This window comes from Dermacentor andersoni, chromosome 9 (assembly GCF_023375885.2).
Source record: "Dermacentor andersoni chromosome 9, qqDerAnde1_hic_scaffold, whole genome shotgun sequence".
Taxonomy (NCBI): Eukaryota; Metazoa; Arthropoda; class Arachnida; order Ixodida; family Ixodidae; genus Dermacentor; species Dermacentor andersoni.
Window position 1 is genome coordinate 40,804,416 of NC_092822.1, and position 12,212 is coordinate 40,816,627.

Below are 12,212 nucleotides of genomic sequence, written 5' to 3' on the forward strand. Positions count from 1 at the left end.
GTAAAAAAGTTCACGTCTTTCTATGCGTTTCTAACAAAGCTGCATCCTGGTAACAGGCCACACCTAGTTTAAACACATGTCGGTTCTGAAGATACGGCAATGTGTTGACAGCTACTCGTTCTCTTTTCTTTATTCTTAATTCTAGGCGTACTGCTGGAACCAGGAGCACGGCTGTGAGTACGTGGGTACTCTGCAAGACATTCTCGCACACTGCGAAGAGGAGTGCGCCTTTCATGCCGTATCCTGCCCGCGTTGCAGACAGAACGTTCTACACGCCGATCTGCCGGCACACTATAGGGCCGGTTGTGGTGGGGGAGACAGCGAGTCATCGACCGAAACCCAGGAGTCTTCAGAACAGGACGGTGAATTCAACTCTCGCGACGAAGGCTTTAGTCTAGAAGATGTCAAGGCGTTTCTGATGGAGCTTGAGGTACTCGACACTGATTAGCCGGAACAAAATTGAGAGCCTACGGTCTCGACCGAAACGATATGAGAATTCTTGAGAGAACGACCTTTGTTCTTTCCCCTTTATGTGATACGATCGTGATGACGCGTCAACATTTTCTCGAGTTTTGTTTTTTTCGATGTCGCATGACGTTTACAAGCGCCGTGAGCGGCCGTGATATTTGGTACAATGATGCAGTGCCTAAGACTGTTCCACACAACAATACACCTTAGATTGCCTTTTTCTGCATATTCGTTGGCCATTCAACACAGCATCACAGGAAGATGGAGGCTTCGAGCAATGAACAGTGATCTAGACGGACTTCTCTACTTCAGCAACGTCCACGTTCGACCACTGCTGATAAAATTTTGTGTTGCTTTGTATCCATGTTTTTTTTTTACTATTTTGCAATCTTTGCGCTGCCTCTGTAACGTCGACTCAAGTGCGCGAATTGATAAAGTGAAAATAAAAATTCTCATACTTTTGCTATGGCAATTGCGCAAGTGATAAATGTTAGAATGAACACAGGACACTTTGAACTTTTTTTTTTTGCCAATGCAGTGGTGTAGCCGTCGGCATGCTGTTTTCAACTTTTCAATTTAACTCTCAGTTGGGCCTACGCGTGATTTTAAAACAATGTAGAGATGGATTTAAACCGAGAAACGGCGGCATACGTACGCAATTTCTTCATTTTGTCCTCGTCTTTCGTACCCTGCCTTACAGCAAACCTAACAATCAAACCTTAAGAGAGCCCAGCCTAAACAACCTAAACACCCCCAAACATGGAAGTGGTGGGCCCTTTCGCGGCGCGACTAAGTGATGCCGCAGTGGAGTGGCTACTATCACTTCGTGCAAGCGCCTTCTTTGAAGACGGACGCTGGTGCCGACGTCGACGCCGACGCCGGACTTCTTCGGCTGCCTCCCTGTGGGCCGAATTGTCTCTGGCCATTTGCTTGAGAATCGCTGCAACCTAAACCAAAAGCTGGGAGAGCACATCTTTGTTTGATATGCTCTCCCATGATGTGATTTCCCACAATATGATATGCTCTCCAACGACATCGGTAGACGGCTTAATGAAGACGAGAAGATTGATGACAGCAGCCATTTATGACGATTGCGCCATACATGCGGAGCATCATAATCTTTATCGAAGGCTGCGTGCACTTTCTTTTTCTTTTTGTGTAATATGACCACTCAGATCCTGTTGCCATTTGTCACACCTAACGTTTTCCTTAAATTTTTTTTTGTTCTGTCTTGTTGTATTTGCAGTTTCCATATCCTTCTGTTTCGTCGATCAACCTCGCTGATGGGAGCCACAGCCGCAGTGGTGGTTTAGCGGCAGTGGTGCTCGCGCTGCTATGCACGAGGTCGCGGGACCGAATCCCAGTCGCGGTGGCTGCATTTCCATGGGGGCGAAATACGAAAGTACTCGTGTCCCAGGTACTGGTGGCACGTTAAAGATGCCCTGGTGGTGAAAATAATCCGGAATAGCCCGCTATGGCATGCCTCAATCAAATCGAGAGTTTGGCACGTAACACCCAAGAATTCAATGTGAGCCTGCCCTACGCAGTCCCGGTTTTGAAGCACAACTATGGGTAGTCCAAAGGGCCTGCGACGTGGCGAAGAGGCTAGGCCTTTCCGTTCCGACGTGGGAGCGATGGGCTACGGGATAGTGCACGTTTTGAGGGACCTCATTAAAGTTTTCCATTCCATTCAATGTGCTCAGGACACAACCGTGTTTGTGTGTGTTGAGTGCAGGGGCAGAGCAGCTAGGGGGCGAATCCTAGGAGTAAACAAAAATAACTTTCTGCAGCCAGGCCTTATCTGGCATTCTAAGTGTCGTGCAGTACATGCAGAAGGAATCCAATATAGGTAGTAAACGGACGAACCGCTTACTTCTGGCAAACGGAACGTTGTTTCTCCATGTCAAAGCTCGCGAATTTTCTCAAATTTCGCTCTGTAATATTGAGGAACACCTGCAGGCGCTTGTAGCTTCGTACATATTGCAACTGGTGACCTGCGGATATATAAGAAGCGTTGTTCATTTAGCCTCGGCACCCACTGTGGCAGCTAACTTGATGACGTTATTCTGGTGAACACAAATTTGTGTATCGCTTGCATCCTGTTTAGTATAAAACAAAAACAATGAAAGAAATAAAAGAAACGTTCGTCCACTGAGATTTGGACGTAGATTACTGAAAAACCAAAAACTCGATCATTATGCCCTAGTCTGAACTATAGTCCCAAAACACCTCATACTTTAGGATGATTTTCGTACGCCCCCAGCGAAATGCATGCTGATGAAACAAGGAAGCGATATGCTGTGCGAACAAAAAAAAAAGAAATAGAATGAATGTAGCTTTCAAGCTACAGTCATTTTCCAGCCATCTGTGTACTTGGGAAAACATTTCGGCGTTTGACTCATTGCCATCGAAGACGAAGGCCCTATATTTGGTGGTTTCCAGGACGTCGCAAAGAGAACGCAACGAGAACGGGAAAATTCCGAAGCGGATATATATGGTAGGGCTCCCGTCATGCTTACAGCGCGGGAATGAATGAGACCGGCTGGTGATCGAGATGGCACATACGTAGTAGGCTTACACCAAAATAGCGGCAGTTGAGGGCAACCGCGTAAATGTCATAAAGGATGCGCGAAGTTAAGCTTCCGAATTGACGATGTTTCGGGTACTTACTAGTAGCGCGGTCGATGTTCAGTTAATAAGGAAACAAAAAAATTGGGAGGATGCCTGAGCTTCACCTTCAAGAGTGGAACGTGATAGCGTTATCGCACCCCGTTCGCACCGCCCATTATTAAACGCAAGGGTATTGGGGCATCCTCGCGCCGGTCCCCGCACGGCCCCAATGCGCTAAAGCGAGACGAAGGGGTGAAGCGGGCGAGTGGCGCGCCACCTGTCGGGGCAATGTCGTACATCGCGAGGAGGGGGTCTTCTGTGTTTGCCGCAAGATGGCTCTGCGTGTGCACCAAGCGCAGAAGAAGTGTAGCAGAAACGTACTTCGCTACTCGTTTAACCGCGACTTCTGTAATTTACAGCTCATAATTACGGATATACACCGCAGTATAACTTTCCACGGCACGTTTCTAGGCAACACTGCATTCAAGAAGAGGCGCTTTTGTTGCGCTTTGAACCATACAACTCATGGGTGAGTGGTAGCGTCTCCGTCTCACACTCCGGAGACCCTGGTTCGATTCCCACCCAGCCCATCTTGCAACTTGTTTTTATTTATGAATTTCCTTCCGGGCTTTTTCGCTCACGGCCAACGGCGCCGACGCCGACGACACCGGCTTTTCTGCGACACGAGCTCCTTAACGCTGTCGCGTTAAAACGGCGAATGCTATATACACTCGAGTGTTTTCACTGCCTGTGAACATTCATGTTGATTGATCAGAACCCATCCGCGTTGGTTCAATGGTTGTGGCGTCGGTCTGCTGCGCGCGAGGTCATCGGTACGATTGGCGAAGGCCGCATGCCAGTATACGATATATACGAAAACACCAGCGTACCGTGATGCGAGTGCACTTTAAAGAACACTCGGCGGTCCAAATCAATCTAACTGTCCACTAGTCCCTCACGACTCACTATGCAGTTTCGGGACGTCAAAACTAACAATTTGATTATTTCAACAGATTTTGTTCGTCTAGGAGGGCTCTTCGGGAACACATTGATGAACGTCTATATTTCGGACGTTCGCAGTCATAGGCACCGTAGTGCGCATGTCAGTGCTTCTGGTGTCCTTTTTCAAACTTGCAAGCCATAACGTTCGGGATTTGGCCAGGCATACTTCAAGCGGGTCATCACAATCTACCTGAGATATGTGTTGTATGTGTGAGTGTTACCCTTGTTTTGTGTAGCGTGATTCAATTTGCGTTCCACTAGCAAGTATACCGTACAAACTCCCCTAATCTCCAACATTAGCAACGTCTGCTTGTTTCTTCCAAGTTTTCACTTCGAGAGTTCCTGTATGCTTCTTGCTATCCTTTTCAAGATCACCACCAGTACACTGAAAATGGTAGCTCAGATGCGGCGAGACCGGAGGTTTTAAATAATTTGCTGAACGTCCACTCAACAGGTGACATTGAGTTCTCGTCGCCGCTTTAAATGTATGGGGTTAGAACTGCTGTAAGTGAAGGTCTGCCGCATTGTCGGATTTGTCGAATGTTCAAAAAGCGAATTTGCTGACGGGTTAAAAGAAAATCTAGTATGTCTAAACCACTGGCAAAATGCTTTATCGAGCTACGGCTAATTTATCATGGCCATTTATGGGCACAAAAATATTTGTTATTTGTCTCAGCATACAAGTTCGGACCACTCTTGCTTTTCTAAAGGAGTTCGATCCCCCTTAGCAAAAGCACGGGCAGAGGTGCAAGAGCGCAACACATGGCATGTTGCGGGTGCTACCAATACAAACAAAAAGGTTGTTTCCGTATCTCGGCCCTCAACTCAACATAGGCTCCGAGATTCCCGTCATCGCTGCTCTTCATAGTGACCCAGCCAGAGATATCGGAGGGCGAGCAGCACATACTGTTTCTAAGGCTTATGAACAGATGGCAGCACTATCAGTAAGTCGGGACCGACGCTAAAGCCTCGTTGCATACTAATTTCCTGCTTTACCAAAACAAAGCAAACTGCGCTCTGAATTAGTTGAGGTCTTTCCGTAAATGTTACATTTAGCACTGAAGCATTAAAGAATGTTTTTTTTTATGGTTAAGCGATACTGCGGTCAATTATTTTAGCCACCAACATTGAAAATCGGATGAAGGCGACAAATGACAGTGTCAGGTATAGGTACCGCCCTTCGTTTAAATGGTATAGCAGAGTTTGGTATCATTTTTTTTTCACCCACAGTAATCTTTTCTTTCTGCATGTGGAGTCACATTTCTTATATTTTACTAGGAAGCTACACTACCTCAAACCATTTCTAAACAACAATCTTCTCTGGCGGTGTTCTTGAGCCAGTGAGAGCAATGCTGGCAAAACCTTGGTATATTCTTGCTCTTTAACAACTGCATAAAAACGGGAAGGCAGGCGAGACTGGCGGTGGTTATCGCAAGACACAGTTGCAAAATTAAGGTTCCATTCATTTCGCCATATAACACGCATGCGTATGCCACAAACACGTACATGCATACACAGTGTAAAAGAAAAAATAATAAATTTAAAGTACGAAAAGTAAAGCTATCCAGAAAAGGCGTCACGTGTTCACCCGCGTGATCCATGTGCCCTCTACAAGAGAGGGAAAGAGAGATAGAGCAAATTTATTTACAGAAAGGCACACATTAAAACAGCATCATACGCGCACACACGAACGTCATTGTTCCAGCAGTTAAAAATGCAAACACTTAGTACAACCTCAATACAACATAAAGAGGTTAATTGAAGGATGGATAGTAGAGCGATAGCCTAGGCTTGGTTTGTAGGCTATTGGTATGGCTGGACCCACTACGAGGAATCGGCTTCGGGCAGCGCGCTGTCTCCCGAATTTGGCGTCAGCGTCTTCAACGTGGCATTGGCGATATTGTTGCTGGTGGTGCTCCTCTTCTTATTTACTAAATACAGTTCGCAAGAATGTAAACGATCAAGGGATCACCTCAGCCCGACGGAACCTGTGAGTGCTGCTGTAAAGGCATTAGGTTTTTTTTCTTCTTTTGCAGCACTGAGCGATAGTTCAACATAGTGACAGTTGTCACCATACGGAACATATGGACATCCCACTAGAATTCAAAGCCGTTTACAAATTTACTTTTTGTTGATGATGCAAAAAAAATGGTAGAAATATTTACGTGCATGAAATCTTTGCTACTGTTACTACTACTACTATATTTGCTACTGTACTTTCTTTTGATTACTATAGCTGATCTTGTATTGTGCAATTCCACTGTAGAACTAACAGCAGTCATAAATATGTGTGTTTAATAACGATAACTCGTATATAGACCCCATGAAAATCTGTTCGACCCCAAAAGTGCTTACCTTGTAACTGCACAAATGAGACTAACACTGTATAAACTTTCAAACTTTGAATAAAAAAATAATAGCGTTCTAGAATATTGCAAACGCTATAAACTATGTTAAACAAGGCTTTAGGAGTACGACAAAACTCGATGACATCGGAAGAACAATGCTTGACGGATGAAATCAATACCTCTTTCTCTCTCTCTCTCTCCCTCTCTCAACGTTTAATAGACTAAAGAAAGGCGAATATAGGTGCTGTCTACGGACTCACAAGAGTATGAAAGTAGGTTTCACGCATTCCACGGTTGTCTCGTTGACTCAGCGTCGTCAAGTCTGAAAGAACACAAAAGCTTTTTTTCCTATGAGAATAATGGCTTCTAAATTGTCCATTTCAGGTGTTCCCGTGCCAAGCCACCTGTCGCATTCGTTAACCACTCGCTTCAGGGAACTAGTCACAGTGAATGAAGCAGCTTTCAAGCATCCTTCAGTTTTCACATTCAGTTCTTTGAGGGAAACGAGACACTATGAAGAAGAAAAAAAATAATGTAGTAGCGTTAACGCCTCGAGCTCTGACAGGTTGCTGCATATATACTACACAAAAGAAACGTCCAGTCACCATTTCATTTACATAGCTTTTGCACCTTTACTTACTGCTCGAAAGAATTAAATTCTTCATGAATAATATCAGGTAGATAATTCTGTACACTGTAGTCAATTAGTCATAGCTCATACCTTTCAATCTCCTCTGAATGACTCGCCTTCTGCATCGACACTTGTTCCCAAATTGGTAGTCGATGTCAAGTTTTAACAGAAATTTGAACCACAAAAAAGTTTTTCTTAGATACGCAATCGAACACGCCACTGATCTCACTGGAGCTAAGTTGAAAACTGGGACCAACTGTTCTGGCTTTTTCAGGCACATATTATTATTATTCGTTTTATATTGCACCCTAAAGGCAATACCAAAGGGGACAGGGGCACTGCAATATTACACTGTCCACACAGAATACATGTAGAGAGGACTGGCGTCAGAAAAGCCCATAGAAAAACCGCACATAAATTAACAACCCTGGGGACATTGGATGCGTGCGCGCGAGTTTTGTAAACTGATTAGCGACATGTTCGGTAGTACTGTGATCAGTCAGACCAATCCTTAACCTGGTTATACACTGCGTGATTCGCTTAATGTACTGTGCGTGCGTGATGACAGTTGCAGAAGAAACAAAACGGTCTGCATTGCAGGAGTTAGGCACCTTGCGCCTCAAACTATTTTTACCACTGTTTTTGCCTTCGCTGTCCTTTCACTTTCTCTGCAATTATACGAAAACGCGTTTACATTTAGATTGCGAACACTTCATTACCATTTATTGCCTTCGATTCAGTAAACGGTGACCTGTGTAAAGACTCATAGCTTTTATATTATACAGTCGTTTAGCCCGATTCTTTTTCCGATATTATGCATGACCTTGTTACACTTATCTCATTTGAGAAAACATCTCTCACCAGTCTGAACGGCAATATTTATTCTCAATTTCCTATAAAACCACTTCACCTCCACCTTGCTTGTCGTAGCTTTGGCATGCGTTGGCCTTGGTCTTATTATGCATAAATATCCAAAGGTTTAAACTCATTTTTATCAAAAATGAACATGCGGCTAAATAGCTACTTGTATCAAAGACATGTGTTTTGCTAACTCTATTTAAGTTGCGTTTCAGATGCATTGCATCCCTGTACAAATATAGTACAAATACGTACAAAGTATAGCAGCATTCAAAAACTGCCTTCAATCCTCCATTTACATGCGCTAGTTTTTCTTGCCCGGCTATAGCTGTCTGTATCTTGTGCAGTGTTGCTTCTGGCGCAGCTACCTCGCACGACACGTAATAAAGTATGTTTATTTTAGTGCCGTGTCTGTCATTGCTTTAATCTGGGAACCTCGCCGTTAACACAAGTACCTATAAATACGTTTCAAATTAAGTCTTGTCATACCGTACAAAGCCTAAATTTTGCGTCAGAACAGAAATCGAAGCCGCGGACTTTTACAGTGAACATCGCTGGCGGTTTTTCACTCACTGTCACTTTTTTTCTGCAAGCCTCATTAGATACGAATTGACGGGAGTAATGCCATACGAGTATACGTACGGAAAGCCAATTCGCAGGCGTGTGTTGCCTTTCATTTTCACGTGGATGTCACGCATTCGAGTTTCCCAAGCACGCGTAGGGCGGCGCTTCGGGTTCAATTAGTTATTGTAGAAACTCAAAAAGAAAAAAAAAAACAAAACGGAAGCTTTATTGCGAGCCTCTCATTTCCTTCTCGGAATGCCGACTAGCCGCAGCTGCGGAGTAACGAAATAGGCGGGTCGCACCCTGCCACCCCCGCTATGCGTGCGACGCATGTGGGGGAAGAAATGATGGAGGAGGGCTCCTTCTTGTTTTGAAGAAAGAACAGGGCGCGTGAAGGCGCGGTCGCTCGTGAATCACGATTCAGGCTTAAAAGAAACAGCACAATGGTTGCCTGCTCTCGGAATTTCGGTACAAACCGCTCGACTTTCATTGGATTCCCCGGACCCTGCAATGGCATACCCACACGATCTTGCGTGTTGCGTGCTTGAAACCTGCCTCATGTTTATTTCCATTGGTGGAATGAATGACACGGGACAAGCCCAGAGTCTTCATGCTCGCATTATTTAGGCAGCTGTGCGCACGTGGACATTGGCATCACTGAAGACTATAGCCTCCTCTTTGGATTGAGGGCGCCACAGTACCACATCTTGTGTTGAATAGATAGCGTTGTGATTCGGTTCCGTACACACTTCAGCCTGTCTTTTCGGTTGTCATCACCGCTTTTTATGATCTTCTTGAGTTGTGATCAATGTGTGCTCGAATATGATCTAACACGCTCCCTTTGGACTCCAGGTTGAGCATTAGCCCAATCATATCTGGGACCTAATTAAACTGTTGTCCCTATTTGAGTAGCAGGAGCGCTGACTAGACGAGTGTGAAAAAAAAAGACGACAATACAAGCAGTGCTTGTGTTGAGTCCCATTCGTCCACAAGCTCGCACAAGTTTCCTAACTGTTGTCCCTGCTTTGATGTACGCTATGCTCAGTTATCTGCATTGATAGCTCATTGTCTGCACGATCATTTTAAGCGTTTAACAAGATTGTACCATAGCAAAGCAATTTTCTCAACCCTAGAGCCATTTTAACACTCACAATTACTCAGCTGGTGCGTTGGCCACCTCTCACTGGGCTTATTCTCCCAAACAATATTGTGTGCTCGGAAACTGTTGATTCCTTTGGAAACCGCATCCAATCTACTCAGTTCTGAAAATAAAATCTGAGCATTGTTAATAATTATGGAAAATTTCGGCTTCAGCGCTTCAAAGGAACGGTTCACGAACCCACACCGACATATGCTTTGATGGGCTCCCATTGTGTTGAAAAAAGAATTGAAGGTGTATCAACCAACGCTGTTTTTAAGGCATCTGATCGAACCGTATTCTCGCTGCATTGGCAGCTGCAACAGAAGACGGACAAGCGACACCACAGCCTGTTCCACTGCTTCCAGGCTATGTCAATATTGCTTACCCCCGAAGAATGTCGTGATGCATTTCGTGCCACTCAGTCAACAACCCCATCATTCGCTCTGATAACAAAAGAGCGTCGCGCTAGGTGATCTTCCGGCGCCCGAGTTGCGTGGCTTTTGAGGTTTGCCTGCTTGCGGAGCGTTGCGCAGTAATTCCGAGTAACATATTGCGACTGAGGTAGTGCTTTTTTTTATTTTGTTCTCGGAAGAAGTCTAAGAAGATGTCGCGGATAAAAGCAATGCGCGGCTTGACATGGTGCCAGCCTCCTACGGAAATATTCATATTATATATCAAAACACCTTTAGAGACCAGCTATCGAAAGTGCTTGCACAACACTACATATATGTGTCAATAATACCGCCTGAATTGCCGCAACATTGAGTGTTGCGGTTACGACCTCAAAACAGCCTTCTCGTACACATCGAGTTAAAACATACAAACATTACATCAATGTACACAGTAAAAAATATAGCGCAAGATTTCTGCTGGCTTTCTCAAGTTTGACACATTTCCATGGAAGGAATTAAAAAAAACTGTCATCTATACTAGACACAATTGAGCTGACCTCGGATGCGTGATAGTAGCTCAATTTTTTTCTTACCTAATACAACATTACGTGCACGATATGATGGCGGGAGCCTGTTGAAGCTGCGATAGGGCAGAGTTCTTCCCATTTTACCGATTTTTTGCTTCCCATTGTGCGCATATATGCACCGGACACTGGCCAGATGGCATTCCAGGTATTTTAGCTTCCCTACAAGAGCTGTTGACGCCAACTGCTTGGGCTAGGACAGATCTGCGACGCCATTCTGTAGAGCAGCAAACATGCGCCGGTTTCATGACTTGCATGCAGCTTTCGCACGCATGTACCGCGCACAAATTTTGTGTGTGTGTGCGTGTGCGCGTGTGTTTGTGTGTGCGTGTGTGTGTGTATGTGTGTTTAAAATGCTGTTTAGAAACGCTTGACTCGATATCAAAGCTGGTTAAGAGGACTGTGAACGCCTAACGCTACTTACACCACGATATGATTCCTCCGCTCCCTAGGCTATGGGCTTTGGCGGTGCTGTCAGCGTGGAAAGCTTGTGCGTCTAGTGTCCATGCAGAAAGTAAGTATTGATTGATTGATTGCTTGATTGATATGATGGATAGCTTTCTTCTACAAAGCAGCCATGGAATGATACCATGAATAATTAGCACGTGATTAGTATAACTATGAAACCTAGGTGAATTTTGCAAGTTTGAACGAGATCAGACAAAGAAAAGCAAAAGCTCTCGTATTCAAGGGAACATGCAAAAGCACCTTGCAACTTTGCAATAGCGACATTGAAGTGACGTTGTTCTGTTCAGACGGATGCCTTCTTCTATTGCAAAAAAAAAAAAAAAAACGCAGAAATAAGAATGACCCAGTGGTTCAGTAGGAGTCTTATTATTTCTCCAATAAGAGTTTAACTAAAAAAAGTACATTGCACGTACCAACTTGGCATATGCATCAGGATTCACCGTTATCACCGTTATTCACCGTTATTCACCGTTATCAGGATATGCACCGTTTTAAGACACAGCGACTCCAACCTCGTCTCCTTGATCATTTATCAACGAGGTAGTCCTTCAACCTCAAGTGGATACTTCACGTGCAACAGTGTTCTTGGCCACCCGATATAACTGACACTAGTGTTCTACGCTACGGCCGGTACCTCCTGTCATATACATTTACGTCGTTTCGGGGTGCCTTCCTTTCTCTTTTTCGCGAGTTTCTACATTCGCGCCATTCTCTTAGTCAAGCTCTTTCGCACTTGGCTACGTTGAATGCCCTCGTTACGAATGCATATATATGAAAGCTACGTTTTGGTTGGCAGACGAAAGGGGACGTTGAGTCACGTGCGAAACACTTTCTGAGGGGCTGCACAAGCATAACAAGACGAGCCTTTCATCTATTCTTGTATTCGCGAAGTCTGCTCGCATATTTTAAGTGTGTCGCTTTCGTTCGGTTGACAAAATTTTCAAAAGACAGATGCGTGAGAAAAAAAAATCCGAACGCTTTTCGGGCACATTTCAATCCCGTATTTGACGAGTATTGCATAGAGGAAACATACCAGAATTTTTTGTTGGTTAATTTTGGTCTTGAGCACAAAGTTTCTGGCTAACTGTTTTCGGCCAACACTGCATGACAGGCGGTAAACGTTATTTGCATGTTTAGAACAAGGGC

General features: G+C 44.6%; 1 protein-coding gene across 1 annotated transcript in view; it reads left to right on the forward strand.

Annotated features, from left to right (window-relative positions):
* Positions 1-930, forward strand: part of LOC126527719 (uncharacterized) — a 34,596-nt gene extending 33,666 nt beyond the window's left edge. Inside the window, exon 4 of the mRNA XM_072284555.1 lies at positions 146-930. Within this exon, the coding sequence (XP_072140656.1) occupies positions 146-448 (303 nt within the window). The 3' untranslated portion in view covers positions 449-930. The remainder of the gene's footprint in view (positions 1-145) is intronic.
* Positions 931-12,212: the final 11,282 nt, after the last annotated feature.